We start from the raw sequence: 19,736 nt of genomic DNA, 5'->3' as shown, positions 1-19,736 counted from the left end.
CATGAGCTATGGTGTAGGTCACGGATGCAGCTCACATCAACAGAAGCCCACTTCCTGGTTCCATCTTGGCTTTGATAGACAACAGCCTCACATCCGGGGAGTGTGGACAGCGCTGGGCAGACCTGAGCTTACCTGACTTAGTCCCACTGCAAGTGGACCAGTTCAGTATCCCCCACCTGGTCAATGCCTCTGTCCTCACAAGACCCCGTGGGGGCAGGACCCTGACAGAGAAGCAGCCTTTCAGGTCACGGGAACACACCGCCTCCCAAGGGGATGGAGGTTCATTGAGATGCTGGGAAGCAATTTTCTAGGTGTGAGATCCTGTGTGGGCTACAAACCATCGACTTTGACTCATCTGTCAATTTGCCTAATGAATTGTAACACGAGCGGGTTTTATAAGTTTGAGCCTGTGATATTTTCTATTTTAAACCACAGGCAGTATGCTTTGCATGCTAATAGCTGCAATGTGTCATAATTTCATTTGGAAAACTTCTGGATTCTTGTGGATCAGTCCTTGGATAGCAATTGGATTTTTTTCTGTTTTCTTTCTTTCTTTTCGGGGCTGCACCTGCGGCATAGGGAAGTTCCCAGACTAGGGGTCGAATTGGAGCTGCAGATGCCGGCCTACAACACAGCCACAGCAACACAGGATCTGAGCCACATCTGTGAACTACGCCACAGCTCATGGCAACTCCAGATCCTCAACCCACTGAGGGAGGCCAAGGATTGAACCCACATCCTCATGGACACCATGTCAGGTTCTTAACCTGCTGAGCCACAAAGGGAACTCCCTGGCTACTGGCTTTTGAGATTTTGCTCATGCCAGTTTTTTGCCTCCATCATTGTCTTAAATTTGGGGGAAGATCTGGAGTAGAGAGAGGGCCTTTGGGGGACTTGGGTTGGAGCCAGTAGAATTCTCTGGGGAGAATGCAGAGATCCGGACACTTCAGAGCTATCCCTGCAGCAGGAAACTGGACAGATGGGAGAGCCCTGAAGTGTCCGGATCTCTGCATTCCTCCCAGGGAAGAAGTGGAGGAGGGGGCTTATGGGGAGTGGTGCCCAGTGCATAAGGAAGGGGCATGCACCACTGGGCTTGGGGTAGACGAGAGACAAGTGCAGACTGATTCCTTCCCTCCAGGGCAAGGGGACCACAGAGGCATCACCAGCATTCAAGGGAGTGAGTCAGAGCCCTCACTCCCTCCAGAGACTCAGAGCCGGCTTCTGTAGCTGAGCAGGACCCTGTGGGATCTCCCTTCCTTCTCTACCCATGTCCTTCACCTGCCTCTTGTCTGTAGAAAAACTTTAGCCTCCTAGGCACTTCCCCAAATTCCAGAGTAAATTGAATCAGAGTGAGAAAAGGCAGAAAGAAGGGAAAACAGTCAAATAGGACCATAATGGTTTAGCCACTAGATAAAGACAAGGACCTTGGTTCCTCCTCAAGGGCTACAGACAACATCCTGAGCCATATCCTTGAGCTGTTTTGCAGATGCTGAAACCCCCACCGAGTGGAGGAAGTTAACTGTGTGCAGCCCAGCAGCACGTAGACCCCAGACCGGTGGAACCAGAAGGCAGATGATGTTGACTCTGGGTAACCTCCCCACCAACCAATCCGAAGAAAGTGCACAAGCTGATCACACCCCGAAACTCCCCGCCACCCAGCCTGTCTTTAAAAACCTTTCCCATGGAGTTTCTGTTGTGGCTCAGTGGTTAACAAACACGACTAAGATCCATGAGGACTCGGGTTTGATCCCTGGCCTCACTCAGTGGATTAAGGATCTGGCGTTGCTGTGGCTCTGGTGTAGGATCTGGCTGATTCAACCCCTAGCCTGGGAACCTCCATATGCCGAGTGCAGCCATAAAAAGCAAAAGAACAAAAAGAACGGGGATAAACCTGGATGTCACTGATGGTGCCCACAATTTCTGCCCCTGGGAGACCACCAGTGGAGATGGGAGACCCTCCTCGAGGGAGGAGCTGGCTGGGTTGGCTTTCAGAAGCACAGCACCCCATCTGCTGTTCGTTCCCATGGTTGGGTGAGTCAAGCCTGCCCTGGGACCCTCACAGTTACACAGCTGAGGCCTTCCACCATCAGTCAGGAGGTAAGAGGAAGTGGCCAGTTTTGGGGTGCTGCTTGGTGCTGGGCCTGATGGGGGAGAGGGGGAGAGGCAGAACTTTCTGTCCAGTTTCTCTCCCAGTGTCCTGCAATTTTAAGTGCCACTATGAGATACCCTTTTGTCCAGAGAGGGTATCCGGGAGGCCCTAGGGCAGCCCTGGTAGGGGGTGTGCTGCTTTTTAGCTCTGGCCCTGGAGCGTGAAAACCACTGTGGACAACACATAAATAGAGGGGTGTGGCGGTGTGCCAATAAAACTTTATTTATAAAAATAGGCGAGGGGCTGTGGTCATCATTGGTAGACCCCTGCCTTAGAGTAACACGAGAAGGCACCCCGCCTGGGTAGGACAGGGGTCCCTCCTCGGACAGCTGACTAGCTCTGGCTCCTGTGGACGAGATATCAGGCCAGAATGGTTTAATCCTCTCTTCTCGGGGCTGAAGCAGCCCCATCAGCCTCCTCACCAGGCGCTGCCCTTGGGTGCTCTTTGAGGCCATCTCAGCCGCTGTCACATCATCCTGTTTTCCCTCGCTTGCTCTGCTCAGTTTACAGGGAGGTGGTCACAGGGGCGGGCCCGCCATGGGGAGCAGAGGATGGGAGGTCGCAGTTGACAGGGGGCTATTTCTGCCTGGAGCGTGGATGGGGCTTCAGCACATGCAGAAGAGGCAGCTGGCGGGCGGCCAGACAGGAATACCGTAGAAAAGGCACGTGATCTGGAGCTGGAATTGGCTGTCAGCTGATGCTCTCCGAGGAGAGAGAGAGCCCAGGGGGGTCTGTGCTCCAGGATAGATGGCTGGTCCCGGCACCTCCTCCAGAGTACGGGGAGGCCCCAATGTCCTGGGTGATGGGGCCCACAGGGCGCTGAGGTGGCATGGGCACAGCCAGGGCCCTCTGGTTCTAGTGGTGGGGTCAGCGCTGGGGCAGGGGCACAGGGCACAGTGGGAGTCAGTGCCGCCCTGGCTTGATCCAGTTTCTGATAGTCCACTTCTGCCCCGAGCACCTCTGCACCACCAGCCGGAGCCCGAAGTTGGCGTCCTTGGACATCTCCACCTCCAGGCACCGGCCCGTGTCTCTGCTCACGATGGGACCGCCCTGCATCGGGGGTGGGGGACACCGAGTTAGCCAGGGGCCTCCTGAGAGCTTCCAGGGGTGGGAATGATGCCACAGCCATGCGAGTCCTCACACAGCCACCTGAGACTCGGGGTCCTGCTTCCTTGTCCCTCTGTCCCTCCTGACCCTTTGACCCTTGTTACTCTGTTCCCACTGATCCTCTGTCCTTCCATATCCCCTTCTCATCAGCTGTCTCCCTTCCCCTGGGGTCCCACAAGTGCCCAGGACAACAAGGTTCAGGGCCCCTTAGATGGGTGTTTCCTCTAATATGTCGCCCTGACCCCCAGTATGTCTGATTTGCCCATCGATCCCCTCTGCAGGGCTCTGGTCCCCCAAACCTGGAGGACCCTGGCCCAAAACCCAGCCTCCTGGGGACCTCTGATCCTGCTGGCTGCCCTTGAAATTGTCAGCTCACTCCTGCGGCCTCCTTGTGCCTGGGAGCCCCCAGACAGTACTGTGCACTCATCTGTCCCGGGGTCTCCTGCATGGGAGCCATGCCAGAGGACTGGGGAGAAGGTGGGGTGGGGGCAGAGGTCAGGGGCAGTGGCTTCCTGTGATGGGGGAGGAGCAGGGAATGCAGCAGGTGGCTGGGAGCTCAGGGCGAAGGTGGGGTGCTTGGGCAAAGCCAGGAGCAGATTGCTGGAGCTCAGAGGGCATGGCAGGGGTGGAATTTGATCTTGCACACGATGGCAGACAGCCAAGAGCTTTAACACAGGGAACGCTGCAGGCAGTGTCCTAGGATAGTCAGTCAGGTCCTAATGCAAGGGAACTGGCAATGTGACCTGATTGGGAAAGAGAGTCTTTGTGGATGTAATTAATTAAGAAGAGGTCCTGCTGGAGAGGGACAGGCCCAATGTTGGTGTCCTCGGGAGGAGAGGGAGATTGGAGAAGGAAGGATGGAGTAGAGGTTGCAGGGGTGTGGCCACAAGCCAAGGATACGCGCAGCCCCAGAAGCTGGGAAGGGCAGGAAGGAACTCCCCTTCCTGTCCCCTGAGCCTCAAAGGGAGCACGGCCTGGCCCACATCTTGATTTTGGGCTTTCTGGCCTCCAGACAGTGAGGGAACAAATGTCTATAGCTTTGAGCCCCCAGCTTATGGTCATCTGTTAGGGAACCCGCTCCCTGGAAGTGAATGGAGGGATTTAGGACGTGAATGGCTTTCAGGGAAAACAACAGTCTGGCTGCTGCAGGCATGAGGAAAGGACTGGGGCGGGACTGGAGGCAGGTGGTGAGCTCGTGGGACCCAAGAAGGCAGATCTGTGTAAGGGGACGGGAGGGTGCATCCTTGGTGGGGTGGAAGCTGGGAGGCCAAGTCCAGGGGCAGGTGCTGCAACCCCAGAGAAGCCTGTGGGGTGTTTGGCTGGATGGGTATAAAGGCTGGATGTGGGACAGAGAGTGTCGGGACAAGGAAAGTCAGGGTGCCCACCCCACGGGGACACAGGGGGAGCTGAGAGAGGACAGTGGGGGCCATGGTCAGAGGGGGGAGTCCGAGGAGAGCTGTGCCTGAAAACAGGGTGGGGAGGAGGGAGGATGAACGCAGAGGGAGCAGGAAGGATGGAGGGAGGGAGGGGGCTGAAGCGGGGATAGGGGGCTCTGCCCTGGGCAGTTCTACCTGCCTATATTCTGCACTCAGGACCCAGCAACTTCATGAGAGGAGGGAAGCCTGTATGTGTGGGAAGGGGGTTGGGGGAGCACAGGGAGGCCAGGAGGCCAGATTGAAACTCATCAGCTCAGGAGTTCCTGTCATGGCACAGCAGAAACAAATCTGAGTAGGAACCATGAGGTTGCAGGTTCAATCCCTGGCCTCGAACAGTGGGTTAAGGATCCGGCTTTGCCATGAGCTGTGGTGTAGGTCGCAGACGTGGCTCGGATCTGGCATTGCTGTGGCTGTGGCATAGATTGGAAGCTACAGCTCCGATTAGACCCCTAGCCTTGGAACCTCTATATGCCGTGGGCGTGGCCCTAAAAGAGCCAAGACAAAAAGAAACTCATCAGCCCACATATTTGCTCCTGGAGCTTGTGATTCACACCAGCATCCCAGTGGTCCCTCCAAGGTCACAGGACAGGCCACTTCAGCAGACCACTGGGGAGTCCAGTCTGGCCCTGCTTGGCCAGAAGCTGGGCTAGGGGCTTCCAGGGGCAAGCCTATCCCACCCTATCCCTTCTGCCTAAACCCCCCCACCAGGAGGCTGGGGGAGGCCGCCACAGTGCTGTCATCAGCCCAGCCCTTCTCTGGCTCTGACTGCAGGCAGGTCCGTGAGAGGGGGTTCACATGGGAGCAGCTGAACTAGCCCCCCAAGCCCTGAAGCTTGGGCTCTCCCCACCCTCCAATCCTCCCACGGGCTGGCTCAGAGGCCGGGGGTCCCAGCAGCCCTGCTGACCTGGGTGAAGTCCCACAGCCGCTGTGCTGGCCGGGCCACATCCTCACACTTCTTCAGGGCGGGCGTGCGGCCCCTGCCGTCATCCACCAGGCACTTGGAGTCAGGCAGGAAGGCGGTGGAGCCCAGGGGACCCAGCTGCAGCAGGCCCTCGGCACTGTACCGCACCAGCTGGGGAGAGGTCGCATGAGTGGGGCTGCATGGGTGTGCAGCGGCCCGGGGCCCACCACCAGCACAGGGCTGGGCCACAAGGCCCTGAAGGGAGGAGGCGGGGCATCGAAGGCTGGGGGCCATCCTGGGAACCGAGGCTGGCCATCCTGGGGAGGGGCCAGGCCCTGGGAGCCCCGCTCAGCCCTGGGGCACAGGGGAGCCCTGTGTGGAGAGCCCATGGGGGCAGGGATGCCTCCCAGTGGCCCCAAACCCCAGACCCATTCCTTCTGCAAAGTCCCCCGGCAGGAGTGCCTCAGACTCCTTCCCCAGAGCTCTGCTCAGGCCCCACCTCCATAGGGCGCAGCCCCCCAGCCTCAGAGGAGGAGAATTTCACCAGGCTGAATTTCACCAGAATGTCCCAGGCCGCCCTTCTGTCCTTGAACCCAAGGCAGCCCCAAGTTCACGGTCCCAAATCATGTTGTCTGCCAGACATGAGGCAAGTAATAACCAAGCACGCACAAGGACACCAGGGCTATAGATTCCTCTGCTCCCCAGCTGTGTGGCCTTGGGAAAGTCACATCACCTCTCTGTGTCTCAGTTTCTCATCTGTAAGTGGGAGATGATGACAGCACCTGCCTGGCAGGGCTGCTGGAAGGATTCCCACGGGCATTGCATGCAAAGTGCTGATGCGCACAGCAGGTGCTACTGTAGGTCAAGTGCACCTCTGCTCTCCTTTCTTCTCTCTCTCAAAAGTGTGCACACACACACACATTCTCTCTGCCTGAACACTCATCACTGACTGCTGTATTTTCCAGTACAATCTGACAGAATGGCACCTCCCCAGGCACGTTCACACAGCCCTGTGACCTGACCCCTCCGCCATCCATTGAGCGTGGGACCCACATTCTCTTCTGACTCTTCCTGGGAGGGTGTGAACATTACAGAAGAGGTGCCATTTGACCAGGTCTAAATGGTCATGACACCTCCCCTGTCTCCTGGGACACCTGCTGTCATTGCTGCTCTGCTGTGAGGAGGCCCAAGCAGTCCAGGGAGAGACCACGTGGGGAGCGGCTGAGGCCCTGAAGTGGCCAGCCGACAGCAGGAAGCGAGCTGGCCGCTGGCTTGGAGCTGAGCCCTCCAGCCTGTGGGTGGCCTGGGCGCAGAGCGGAGACTGTTGGCCTTGCTGCAGATTTGTGAGCAAAATAATGGCTTTTCAGGCCATTCACTTTGGGGGCAGATGGTCACTGACACGCTCACGTCCCCTTTCTGTTAAGTTTTTGAAGCCATGGAGGTTTGAACCTAGGGCCGTGACGTGTTCATGAAATGTCCAGCACAAACTCCAAGTCAGAGCCCCTGGCGGCTGGGAGCTTCCGCCTCAGGCAGGGCTTGGCAGAGCAGGGTCCAGGACCCTTAAGCATTGGAGAGTCAGCCACAGCCTGGCTCAGGGCTGGGGGGTGGGTTGCACAGTTGGGGAGTCTGATGTGTGGTCCCTCTGCCCATGGAGGACCGGCCACTTGGTGGGTCTCAGTCAGGAGGCTGCTCTGAGCTACATTCTGGCCACCGGCTCCACCCAGCCCAGCCTCAGAAACCTCGAGCCAGGAGGGGTCCGGGGCAGAGAAGGGCACCAGGTCACGGCGGGGCATTACCTTTGGCTTGTGGAGAAGCCTAGTAAGTGCAGAGATGCATTCTGGAGTATCAGAGGGGGGAAGGATTTGGTGTCTGCCACTTGCTTTAAAATGACTCAGATGTGCAGTGGGTTAAGAATCCGACTGCAATGGCTTGTGTCACTGTAGAGGTGCAGGTTCAATCCCAAGCCCGGAGAAGTGGATTAAAGGATCCGGCAATGCTGCAGCTGTGGCTCAGACTCAATCCCTGGCCTGGGAACTTCTATATGACATGGGCACAGCCAAGAAAAAAAGACTCAGAAAAAAAAAATACATGATGCAGACACAGCCCAATCTGAGCACCGTGGCATCTGGACCAGGAGTTAGAAAACCATTTCTGTGAAGGGCAGGTAATAAGCACTGGAGCTTTGTGGATACCATTGGTCATTCATTCTTTTTCTTCTCCTCCTACCCCCATTAACCTTTAAAGGAGTAAAAACGTTTATTTGGCCGGCTCTGGTCATCTGAAGACTTTTTTACTTTTCTGGATGTTCGAAAATTGTCATAGCGAAACCTGTCAAGTTAAAGGCAGTGCATCCTAGGGGCCCCCCCAAGCTGTCCTGAGTCCAGCACAGGAGGGTCCTGTGCCAACCTGAATGTGGCATGTGGAAATTCTGGGGCCAGGGATCAAACTTGCACCACAGCTTTAACTAGAGCCACAGATAGCAGTGACGACGCCAGATCCTTAACCCACTGTGGCACCAGGAAATTCCTAAGAATGCCTTTCTTTTTCTTTCTTTCTTTCTTCCTTCCTTCCTTCCTTTTCTTTCTTTCTTCCTTCCTTCCTTTCTTTCTTTTCTTTCTCTCTCTCTTTCCTTCCTTCCTTCTTTCTTTTTCTGCCTTTTTAGGGCTACATGCACAGCATATATAAGTTCACAGGCCAGGGGTCGAATCAGAGCTGCAGCTGTCAGACTACACCACAGCCACAGCAATGCCAGATCTGAGCCGTGTTTGTGACCTACACCACACAGCTCGAGGCAATGCCAGATCCTTTAACTCACTGAGCGAGGCCAGGTATCATCACAGTGGCCCCAGGACACTAACAGAGCCAGCAGGGGTGTTTTTAAAGCCCCCAGCTCAGGTAATTCTCAGCTGGAGCCTGGCCGAAGATCCCTTATAGATGCTTAGCTGGTGGTTAACTGTGACACTTCCTGGGTTATGTGTACACCATGGCTACGATTTACTCTCATTTTCCATTTCAGTTAACACAACAGCCCTGAGAAGATCGTCTCATGTGATGGAGAGGGAAACTGAGGCATGGATGTTAGATGATTCGCTCAAGACCCATTTGGTGCCAGGTCCTTGCTTTTTTTTTTTTTTTTTTTCCCCGCTGTGCCCACAGCATGTGGAAGTTTTATGGCCCGGGATTGAACCCATGCCACAACAGTGACCCAAGCCACTGCCGTGACAATGCCAGATCCTTAACTCTCTGACCCACCAGGGAACTCTTTCAAATGCCTTGTCTTAATTTACCTAGGGCAGGAGCCTCCAGGAGGGGCCTGAAGGCACAGACTCAGTGGCATCAGGTTACCCCAGCAGGCCTGCCGTGCCCCTCCTCCAAGTACCCCCTCCACCTGTGGTCGGGGCTCTGGTCCCCCAGAAACATCCGCCACCCCTACCTGGGAGGACATCCCATGGCAGGGATATAGGATGGCACGGTCGTCGTCCTCTGCCCCCTGGTCCAAGCAGTAGCCGCTGGCTTTGCTGTTCCTCACCTGCGACAGGAAACCAGAGGAGAGGCCCCATCACAAGGGGCCTGAAGGCCGAGGCAGGCTAGAGGGAGCTTTACCCACCAGTCCCCTGCTCAGGGCCAGCGGTCTCAGAAAAGCATGGGCCAGACACCCAAGGGTGGCCCTCTCAGAATGAGACCCTCCAGGGCTGGGGGGAGGGGGAGAGAGGAGGGGACAGTGCTCTGGCCAGTGCGCTGGCTGGGGAGGGACTAGCTGGGCTCTTTGGCAAGGATGACCAGGCCTGGCCCTGGGGGGAGACATGGACAGACATGCATCCTGTGTGTGTGTGTGTGTGTAGATCTGGCCACTACATTCCCAGGTGAAACTCCATGGAAGTGCTAGCCTTAGAAAACACAGAGGAAGGCCTGGCTGGCTCCCGTGAACGGCCTCCCGATGTATGACTCTGGAGGTCCTCCTGACCACAGATGGGGGCTATTCCCACGGCCCCCAAGTCTGAGCCAGCCTGGAGACTTGCTTGGCCTATAGATGCAGCAGAAATGTCCTTATGCAACTCTGAGCCTCAGGACCCCCACAGCTCCCACTCTGTCTTGAATCCTGACTCAACTCTGAGAACAAGCCAGGCTGGCCTGCTGGGGGGAGGTGACAGACATGTGTCCCCACCCCCACCCCTGGACACAGCACCCTGTTGACAGCTAGCCACCCACCCTCCAGGTGTGTGCATGAGCCTGACCCCAGAGACCCACCAGCACACTGGCCGAGCTCAGATCAGCCTGCCCCAGGTCAGAGCTGCCTGCATGAGCCCTAGATTCCTGAGCAGGCACAGAGGCTTAATGCCCAAATCCTCTGTGTTTTGGGATTGTTTGTTCTGTGGTATTAGCTAACTGATACAACACTGCCATCCCAAGAGCTAGCACAGGTTGGAACCTGGAGAGCCAGCAAAGTTCCTAATGTTACAGCTCCTGTGGGTGGGAAATTCATGGATTTTTTTTTTTCTTTTAGGGTCGCATCCCAGGCATGTGGACATTCCCAGGCTAGGGGTCAAATTGGAGCTGTAGCTGCAGGCCTACACCACAGTCACAGGAACACCAGATCTGAGTTGTGTCTACAAACTACACCACAACTCACAGTGACGCCAGATCTTAACCCACTGAGTGAGGCCAGGGGTCAAACTGACCTTCTCATGGATACTAGTCAGGTTCATTACTGCTGAGTCACAATGAGAACTCCACGATGCATGAATTTGACTGTGGTCTGGAATATGCAGAGTAGCCCAGGAGGGGCTGGGAGGACAGTGGTCTCCTGGTCACCTCAGTGACACATTCATGGTGCTCCCTGTCTACTGGGAAACCTCTGTGACCAGAGGTTTTGGAGTCTTCTTAGGACTATTCCTGACCAGGAGCTCCAGGAATAGTAAGGCCAGCTGGGATTATTCCCTGGGACCCCTTCTGCTTGGTCCACCTAAGCTCACGTATTCCTTCATCACGGGCAGCCTGGGGGGAGGCGGGAGGCTGTCCTGTCCAGCACAGACCAGGGTGCTTGGGTGTGAACCTGGTGCCCTTGCCAACTGCCCCCCCCCCCGCCCCTTAAGGAGAGGCCTGTGTGGCCGTGCATGTGACAACTGGTGCAGATGGCTGGGTCTTCCCACACTGGTGCCCATACTGGTGTCTGTGTGTCATTCTGTTGTGAATTCACATGCAGGAGCTGTGGCATACAAACAGGGCTGTGTGTGTGAATGCATCTATGTGTAGATCTCTGTACATATGTACTCACATGTTCCCCTGTCATTTTGTCCTGACAGCAAAGTATTTGCACCTGCATGGCTGGGGCCTCAGCTGGGGTCTGTGTGCATAATGATAGATGTATGGGCAACTGTTTGCGTGCATGTGAGCAAAACAGTGCAAACGGACACGTTTGTGTCTGTGCACACTTAACACATATGTGCGTGTCTGCATGTATCAACGCACACACATGTGGGCTGCAGGAATATGGATGCATATACTTATACACACGCAAGCGCTTCTCTGAATCTACTTGGTGTACTTTGGTTTGCAGGCATGCGTGTGTGGCCATGTGGCTCTTCCCTTGGCGTGTGCCACATAAATGTGAGCCTAACTGTGCCCTCTGCAGGCCAGCGCACGCACGCACAGTGAAGGTGAGGAGGGTGCTGGGAGAGGGGGTCTGGGGCTAGGAGGCGGGGCGGGGGAGGGGCCACCCCGGGCGGCGGTACCTCTCCGTACGTAAGCGTATCGTTGTAGGTCCGCATCTCTGGGTAGACGTTGTCCAGGTACCACTTGAAGCTGCGGCATTTCAGCCTCTGACGCAGGGCCAGCCGCTCGGACACGTCCCCGAAGTCCACGCCTGGGTTCTGTGAGGCCGAAAGTGAGGCGGGAAGGGCGCCAGAGTGTGCAGGACTCCTGCGCCCCGGGCCTCTGTCCAGGGCGGTTGGGAGCCCGGGACTCGCAGGCTCCCCCAGAGGAGCCCCGACCTCAGGGCTTCTGGGCCGTGAGCCTCGTCTGTGCCGGCCTCCAACCCTCCCAGGACAGTAGAAGGTCCAGGGCAGTGAGGCCTGTGGGAAAGGCCTGATGTGCCTGACCTGTTTGCAGCAGGTCCTGCTGGACAGATGGTCCCTGGTGTGTGTGTGGACAGATGGTCCCTGGTGTGTGTGTGAGCCTGGCTTATCCTGCTCAGCACATTCCAAAGGAAAGACTTGCCTTTGGTCAGCTCGTGGGAGCTGACTTAGAACACCCTGCCTAAGAGTACTGTTGTTTACCTGGGGTTGGGGCCAGGCCAGACTGTCTGAACTACAGTGTGATTTGTGTTGGGGGGGGGGGTCCTTGTCGGGTATCACCTTGACTTCTTCAGGGTCTGGAGACTAAAGCTGGACACAAAGGGATGAGCCCCAGTCAACTCTGCACGCTGAGGTTCCGGTGACCTTCCCTACTTGGTGATACACCATGCGTATTGTCACAAGTTACTGTTAGGAGAATTAAGTGCCATCTGTGTGACTCCCTAGAGAGGCTACTGTCTCCCTGGGGAGCTCTCACCACAGCAACCACGACCCTTGGGGCCCCGTCTGCAGCTGCTGAGAGGTTCCTAACATCGTAGTAACATCTTGTAGTAACATCCTAATATCAAGGGAAGGCACATTCAGGGGACGGGGGCAGGGGAGACACATGCTAACTAGCAAACAGAGCAGCCCTTGGACTTGGGCTCCCCTAGCGAACGTCTGGTTCAGAGCCTCTCCCGGCTAAGCTGTCCAGCGGGCCCCACATCATGGGGATGGGCTGTGCCCTTGGACAACATCGGAGCCTGTCCCCCAGATGCTGCCCCCGCCAGCCCTGGCTTCCACGCCTCCGGCGCCTTCCCGCCCGCCCCGGCCGGCTTACAGTCATAGGGATGTTCCAGGCCATGTATACGTGGGACTTGAAGCCGTCCATCCACACCTCAGCCGCCCGCAGGGCGTTGCGCTTGGCGTAGTAGTCTATGTCGTTATTGTAGGGCTTCTTGGTGCGCTCGATGTGGGCCACACGGGAGCAGGGCAGCACCTCCATGCTGCCACCACACTGCCACACCTGCGGGGGACCCAATACCCCTGGGTGGCCGGCCCTGCCTTTCCCGACAGCCACCGAGAGGGAGCGGGACCTGGGGGCTAAGGGCACCATCCCTCCATCCCCACATCCCCTGCTCACAGTCCCCAGGACACACTTTCCCTAGGGCAAGGGGGGCCTGGCCACTGGGCTGTTCCAGGGCAAGAGGCCAAAGAGAAGCCTCGGCCTTGGGTTAGGTCCATCAAAGCTTGGGTACAAGGCTGCCTCCCCTTCTGGGTTTCCTATCAAATTCCATTTCTCTTATATGTTTCTTTTCTTTTCTTTTTTTTTTCTTTTTAGGGCCACACCTTTGGCATAAGGAAGTTTCCAGGCTAGGGGTTGAATTGGAGCTGCAGTTGCCGGCCTACATCATAGCCATAGCAAGGCAGGAACAAAGCCATATCTGACACCTACACTGCAGCGCATGGCAGGGCCAGATCCTTAATCCACTGAGTGAGGGCAGGGATTGAACCTGCATCCTCATGGAGACTAGTCAGGTTCTTAACCCACTGAGCCACAATGGGAACTCCTCCCTAGTATGTTTCGTGTTCTACAATGGAGGGATTTTTTTTCTGACCCCCCTGACACTTTATTACTAGCCCCTCCCCCTGGCCCCCACCTCACGCCTGCTCAGTGTTTGTTCTGGGCCTGGAGCTAGCAGCTGCTCCCCTGGTTGGAAGAACAAACCTACAATGTATTTTTTTTTTTTTTTTTTTTTTTAGCTAAGCTTGAAGCATGTAGAATTTTCCAGGGCCAGGAATCAAACCTCTGTGGCATGGCAGCGACCTGAGCCACTGCAGTGACTACACCAGATCCTGCTAAGCCATCAGGAACTCCAAACCTACAATCCAATTTTAAAAGAGCGGCTTACTATGCAAACACCACCCAAACCACTCGTGATAACTTCAATCCAAGGATGCACTTGCTATGCAAACACTGCTTCAAGTACCCCAGACACAATCTTGGTCGAAAGAACAAGTCTAAACAAACAGCCGCTTCCTCTGCAAATAAGGCTGCCCAAAGTCCCTAACCGTTGGAACCCTCACCCATAATAGAAATGTATTTTGCATCCTGATCTCCTTTTATGTCTGCTTCACCTAAACAAAACTTAACCTTACTAGGTGTGGGTTGCATTAGTCTCGTCTGTGCTTTTCTATCCCATCCTATTCTGTCCTATTCCATGCTATTCTACCTGTGGTGGTTAATTTTATGGCTTAGGGGTATCCAGGTATTTAGTGAAATATTATTCTGAATGTGTCCAGGAGTGTGTTTCCAGGTGAGATGAACACTTAAGTTAGTGGGCTGAGTAAAGCAGAGTGCCCTCCTCAGTGTGGGTGGGCCATATCCAATCAGTTGAAGGCCTGAGTAGAACAAAAAGCCTAGGAAGGGAGAATTCACTCTCTCTGCTTGATGGTCATCAAGCTGGGATGTTGGTCTTCTTCTGGCTTCAGACTTGGACAGGAACTACACCCTCGGCTCCCCTGGGCCCCCAGCTTGCCAAAGGCAGGTATTGGGTTTCCCAGCCACTATAACTGTGTGGGCCAATTCCTTGTCATCTCTAGAGAATCCAGACTGATTTACCACCCTATCCTATCCATTCTATCCCACCCCATCCCATCACAAAATGCTGCTGCGACCCACCAGGTTGAATCCACCATGACCAAATTAGTCTGATCAACTTGGCCCAAGCTCTCTTCAATCCGATTTTTACTCCCCAAATTCCTCTAATTTAGACATTTTGGAGGTTCCAGGGATGTGCTAAGCACCTGACTTGCCTCATCTCACTCACCCCCACCACAACCCAGAAAGAACATGTAGCACAGGCTGTGTTCTCCCCATGGTATAGAAGAAGATACTGAGGGTCAAAGAGGTTAAGCCAGTCACACAAGATCATGGAATCTGATCGTGCCTGACTGGTCCCAGAGCCTTTTAATGTCAATGCAGTGCTGCCCAGGCCTCCCACACACAGACCATGTCTTCTGCAAACAGTCTTTTATAGCTGAGGTCTAACAGCAGTTCACATCTGTCCACGCAGCCAAATGCTTGAAAGTTGTCATTTCTGATTGTGGAGAGAATGGGTCTTAATTTGCTTCACAATAGCCCAGTTATTAGACACAGACTTCCCCCCTACAGTTTCTCCACTATTAAAACCAATGTTGCAAACCACAGTAAAAATGCTTTCTTGGGGAGTTCTCACTGCACCACAGTTCAGGACCCAGCATTGTCCCTGTAGCAGTGCAGGTTTGATCCCTGGCCCAGTGCAGTGGGTTAAAGATCCAGCGTTGCCGCAGCTGTGGCATAGGTCACAGCTATGGCTTAGATTCGATCCCTGGCCCAGGAACTTCCACATGCTGAGAATATATCCAAAAAAGAACAACAACACAAAAGCTTTCTTGGGGTAAAACTACATCATAACTTGGCAGGCATGGGTATTTTAGGCTAAAGTCTTGCTGACAGTGTATCATGGTGTTTCTTGTTTTTGTAAATCGATTTCACTCCCTGGGTCCCTCTGGCCTCTTGTCTGGTCTTCTTCAGGCTAAGAGTTCTTCCTTTGCTTATTTAAGTGTTGTCGGCTTCGTCAAAGCCTGTTGCTCCCTGATAGTGACTACGGACAGTGGCCTTGATGCCTTGGGGCTCAGCCCAAATTTTCAGAACCCACTTTTGGGGCAAGCTGGCCTCATCAGAGGCACAGAAAGTGGAGCCCACTACAGCTCACACTAACTAGAGGCTAATTAGTGTCCTGGGAGCTGTCCTAACAATGACCACAGATCAGATTTAAATGACACTGAGGGAGTTTCCTGGCGGCCTAGTGGTTATGACTAGATGCTTTCACCACTGCCACCCAGGTTCAGTCCCTGATCTGGGAACTAAGATCCCACATCAATCCCACTGCATGCCACAGCCAAAAATTAAAATAAAAATGAATGAATGAATGAATGAATATGTAAGTAAAAGACACCGATTGCTCCCTTCTGAGGCTCCAGGGTAGGATTCTTCCTGCCTCTCTCAGCTCTGGAGGCCCCAGGTGCCCTTGGCTTGTGGCCACATCCTTCCATCATGGCCTCCTCCCCTGGGGTCAGTGTCCCCTGTTCCCCTCTCCTTTCTTTGATGAGGCAGGCAGCGATCAGATTCGGACCCCACCTTAAATCCAGGATGACCTCATCTCCAGATCCCCCAGAGCTTCCAGGGTGGATGTATCTCTGAGGCTGCCATTCACAAGCCATCGACACCAAGCCCTCGTGTTAGGGAAGAGGATGGCCTAGCCCTGCTTCCTCCCCACTCTCTGCCTCCAGAAAGCAGGATAACTGACAGCCCCTCCTGACACCACCCACAGCTGGGCTAAGAAATCATGTCTGGGCAAGTCCAATGCCCTGGGGGAGGGGAGGCTGCCTGCTCCTCACAGCTCACCAAGCAGGATCCCACAGCACACATGGGGCACCAGCTCCCAGCCCAGTTCCCGCCCCCTGGGGACCACCTTCTCTGCGCCCTGTAGGCTCAGTGGGCAGCATCTTCCTCCTCCTCCACGATGCTAAGAACCGTGCTCTCTCTGTATCAGAGATGCTGGCTGCTGTTTACTCCCACATCCAGAGTGACAGGCACATCTCAGGAGGAAGTGCCTGGCCCCTCAGGATGCGTGGGCAGGGCTGGGGGGCTTTGGGGAAGCTTTCAGAGGGCAGGCTGCATGTGACTCCCACCACTTCCGCTCACACGCCTCCATAAACCCCAGCTTGTGACCCAGCTCCCTGGGGGGCTGGGGAAGGAGGGGAGCCAGGAACCTGGAATCTTTCAGGAGGCCAAACACTGAACCAGAGGAAGCTCTGTGGGCCTTCAGGGGAAAGCGGCTGGGTCTCTGGCCCACCCTCTGTGGCCCCGTCACTGCAAGTTCCGGAGGGGCCTCCCTGCTCCGGCTGCTGTCCCTCCCTGTCTGGTCTCAAACCAGGGGCCAGAGGTTCTGTCAAAACCCAAGTCCAGGAGTTTCTGTCGTGACTCAACGGTAATGAACCTGACTAGTATCCATGAGGATGTGAGTTTGATCCCTGGCCCCACTCAGTGGGTTAAGGATCTGGCGCTGCTGTGAACTGTATGTAGTGTAGCTCGCAGAGGTGGCTTGGATCCCACATTGCTATGGCTGTGGTGTAGGCTGGCAGCTGCAGCTCTGATTCGACCCCTAGCCTGGGAACCTCCATATGCCATGAGTGCGGCCCTAAAAAGCAAGGAAATGAAACAAAACAAAACAAAAAACCCAAGTCCAACCTCCAGTCCTCTGATCCTCCCAGGACTCACAGCCCTGCTCTCTCCGCCCCTGCCCCCCCAACCCCCTGCTCAGGGCCTTTGCACTGACTGTCACCTCCATAGGGAACACCCTTCCCAGGCCTCTGCCTGCCTGACTGCCTCCCTGCCTTCAATTCTGCTCAGATGTCACCTCCTCCATAATTCCCTCCCGACCAGAGCCTCTCAGGTCTCATGCACACATACCGCCCCCATCAGCTTTCTTTCCCTCTACAGCATCTGTCTCCTTCTAACATGTGACACATGACACTGTTTGCTTCCTGATTCCATTTTGTCTGTCTGCCCCTCTAAAACGTGAGCCTCAGGCAGTGGGGTTTTCTGTCGCTGCATTCCTAACAGACAAAGCTGGACCAGGAAGTAGCAGTGGGGTGAAGGTAAACCCCCATGAAGCCATGCGTGTATGTGGAGGGGATTTAACCTTATCCTCATTACAGATTAAAATAAGAGCTGAGGCTCAGAGAGGTTAAGGAACACATCCGGGGTCACACAGCTGGTCCAAGATGGAACAGGGATTCAGAACTGTTGCATGAGGCCCCTGACACTCCTTCCTCACCCAGAGCTGCAGAGGTGTCAAGGGGCCAATGCACACCATCTAAATGCTACTGTCACACCCACCCCATGTCTCAACCACTAATTATCTCAATCAACTTGGTTAATTGCCACCCAAACAGAAACGCAAACTCGAGGTAGAGAACCAGGTGTCAGGCCTGCAGGCAAATGCTCAGGGGGAGGGTGCAAGGCATAGGGGGGCCTTCCCTGCCCTCAGGGTCCCCTGCCCCACCCTTCAGCCCTGGCAGGTCTTCTGGAGCCTTAGTGCTGGCATCCGAGGGCTGGGGTTCCATGGCTACAGGGTCCCCTGCCCGTACACGCAATCCCTGTTCCTCAAAAAGTCCAGAAATAGGGAGTTCCTATTGTAGCTCAGTGGTAAAACCTGACTAGTATCCATGAGGACACAGGTTCGATCCCTGGTCTTGCTCACTGGGTTAAAGATCTGGCATTGCCATAAACTGTGGTGTAGTTTTGAAGACTCGGCTCGGATCTGGTTTTGCTGTGGCTGTGGTGTAGGCCAGCAGCTGCAGCTCTGATTGGTCCTCTAGCCTGAAAACTTCCATACATTGTGGATGTGGCCCTAAAAAGGCAAAAAAAGAGAAGTCCAGGAATAATGGACAGTCAGCCCGGATGCCATGGAACCCCTCATTTACCCCCCAGCTGCCCCTGCCATGTGAGCCGGACATGCACCCAATGGGAGCCAAGGGGCCTGGACGGGGACCTATCCAGGGCTTGGCTGTGGTGGGCAGGGTGTGTGGCCTGGGGGCTGTACAGCTGACCCCATGGCCCTAGTGCCTGCCCTCGAATCAACTCTCTCAGGATGTTCACGGTGAATCAAGTTGTCCCTTTCCTTCCTGATCAAAATGGCATTGTTGGAGAAGCCTGCTCTTAAAAAGCCAGAGCTTCCTGCGGCCTGAGCAGAGGAGGAAAACAACCTGGCTTGCTTGGCTTTGCCTCTCATCCGCATGTCGATGGGAAAAAAAAGTCTCTGTACATCATTTTTATGGAGACGCTTGTCTGGACTCGGAGTTCATTTCATTGGCCGCATGACCTCCTCACAGCCCCTTGCCAGACCCCCACTTCTCCCTGAGCCTCTGTTCTTCATGGCACTGAGCTGCCCCGTGAGGCAGAGCCTGGAGCTCTGCTGTCCGTGTGCCAGGGTGGAGACTCCCAAACTCTGCTCTGCGGTAGAGTCTCCCTGAGGAGCTTATTATTTCACTTTATTTTATTTTTCTTTTTTTTCTTTTTTGGCCACCCTGATGGAGTTCCCGGGCCAGGGATCCGATCCAAGCTGCAGTTGTAACCTAAGCCACAGCTGCAGCAATGCCGGATCCTTAGCCCACTGTGCCAGGCTGGGATCGATCCCAGTGCTCCCAAGACACTGCCGATCGATCCCTTTGCGTCACAGCATAAACTCCTCCCAGAGGAGCTTAAAATCCTGGGGTTCATGCCTCAGACTTGTTGATCACTTCAGAAAGTGCTGGTTGGCTTTGCTGGGGACCTGAATCTACATTCGAGGGGGGGAGGTGAAGGGGAGCATGGTATCCCAGGGGCCTCTGCTGCCACAAACTAGGGTTTCCAACTGGGTCTCCCCAGGGAGGTGACGAGAGCCACAGGGTGACCAGTGAGTGGGAAAGGACATGTACAGATGCACACATGTACACACATGCACATGCATACTCACATTCCCACACTCACACCCACCACTGGGGACAGCCTGAGCTGTGGACGTGCAGCTGTTCTATGGAGCAGCCCCCCTGCCCTGGGGAGGGGACTTCAGGAGGGATATTCAGGAGCTCACTAGGGGTTCTGCATTCTCTGGGCAGCACCAGAACCTGAGGCCCAGCTCCCTGACTGCTGGGACAGAAGGCAGCTCTGTGTTGACACATCCTAGACCTGAAATAAAGAGCTTCGGACCCAGAGGAGAGACCCAACAATCTCAGGGCCTTTGGAGCTGGTTCCCAGGGGAGAGGGAGGAGGAATGGGGGTCCAGACGCCTGCTCCCCACTGACTCAGGGTTGACCCTGAAGGCCTCAGGGGTCCCAGGGTACAGCAGTTCCCCAGTACTCAGAGTGGTCAAGGGGCCAGAGGGTCAGCCACACGAATGGTCAGGCTGACTTGACCTCCTTGATCAGGATTGAGAAGTGCCTTTGGGAGACCTGGCGGGAGGTGCCAGTGTAACCATCAAGCTCCTGTTTATTTTTCCAACCCC

At 55.2% G+C, this 19,736-nt stretch overlaps 1 protein-coding gene across 2 annotated transcripts in view; it reads right to left on the bottom strand.

The window, feature by feature from the left end:
- Positions 1–2,337: 2,337 nt before the first annotated feature.
- GALNT9 (polypeptide N-acetylgalactosaminyltransferase 9) overlaps positions 2,338–19,736 on the bottom strand; it is a 110,401-nt gene continuing 93,002 nt past the window's right edge. For both annotated transcript variants that reach the window (XM_021072816.2, XM_084995947.1), the window contains exons 7-11: positions 12,485–12,670; positions 11,326–11,463; positions 9,027–9,122; positions 5,597–5,764; positions 2,338–3,199 (exon numbers count right to left, since the gene is read on the bottom strand). In XM_021072816.2, coding sequence (XP_020928475.1) covers positions 3,053–3,199; positions 5,597–5,764; positions 9,027–9,122; positions 11,326–11,463; positions 12,485–12,670 — 735 coding nt within the window. In that variant the 3' untranslated portion in view covers positions 2,338–3,052. The remainder of the gene's footprint in view (positions 3,200–5,596; positions 5,765–9,026; positions 9,123–11,325; positions 11,464–12,484; positions 12,671–19,736) is intronic.

This window comes from Sus scrofa, chromosome 14 (genome assembly GCF_054392235.1).
Source record: "Sus scrofa isolate SSC_HxYL_T2T_F1_AM1 chromosome 14, Sscrofa_HxYL_maternal_Yorkshire_Landrace_v2.0, whole genome shotgun sequence".
In the NCBI taxonomy this organism is placed as follows: domain Eukaryota; kingdom Metazoa; phylum Chordata; class Mammalia; order Artiodactyla; family Suidae; genus Sus; species Sus scrofa.
This window is presented reverse-complemented; position numbering and strand designations above follow the sequence as displayed.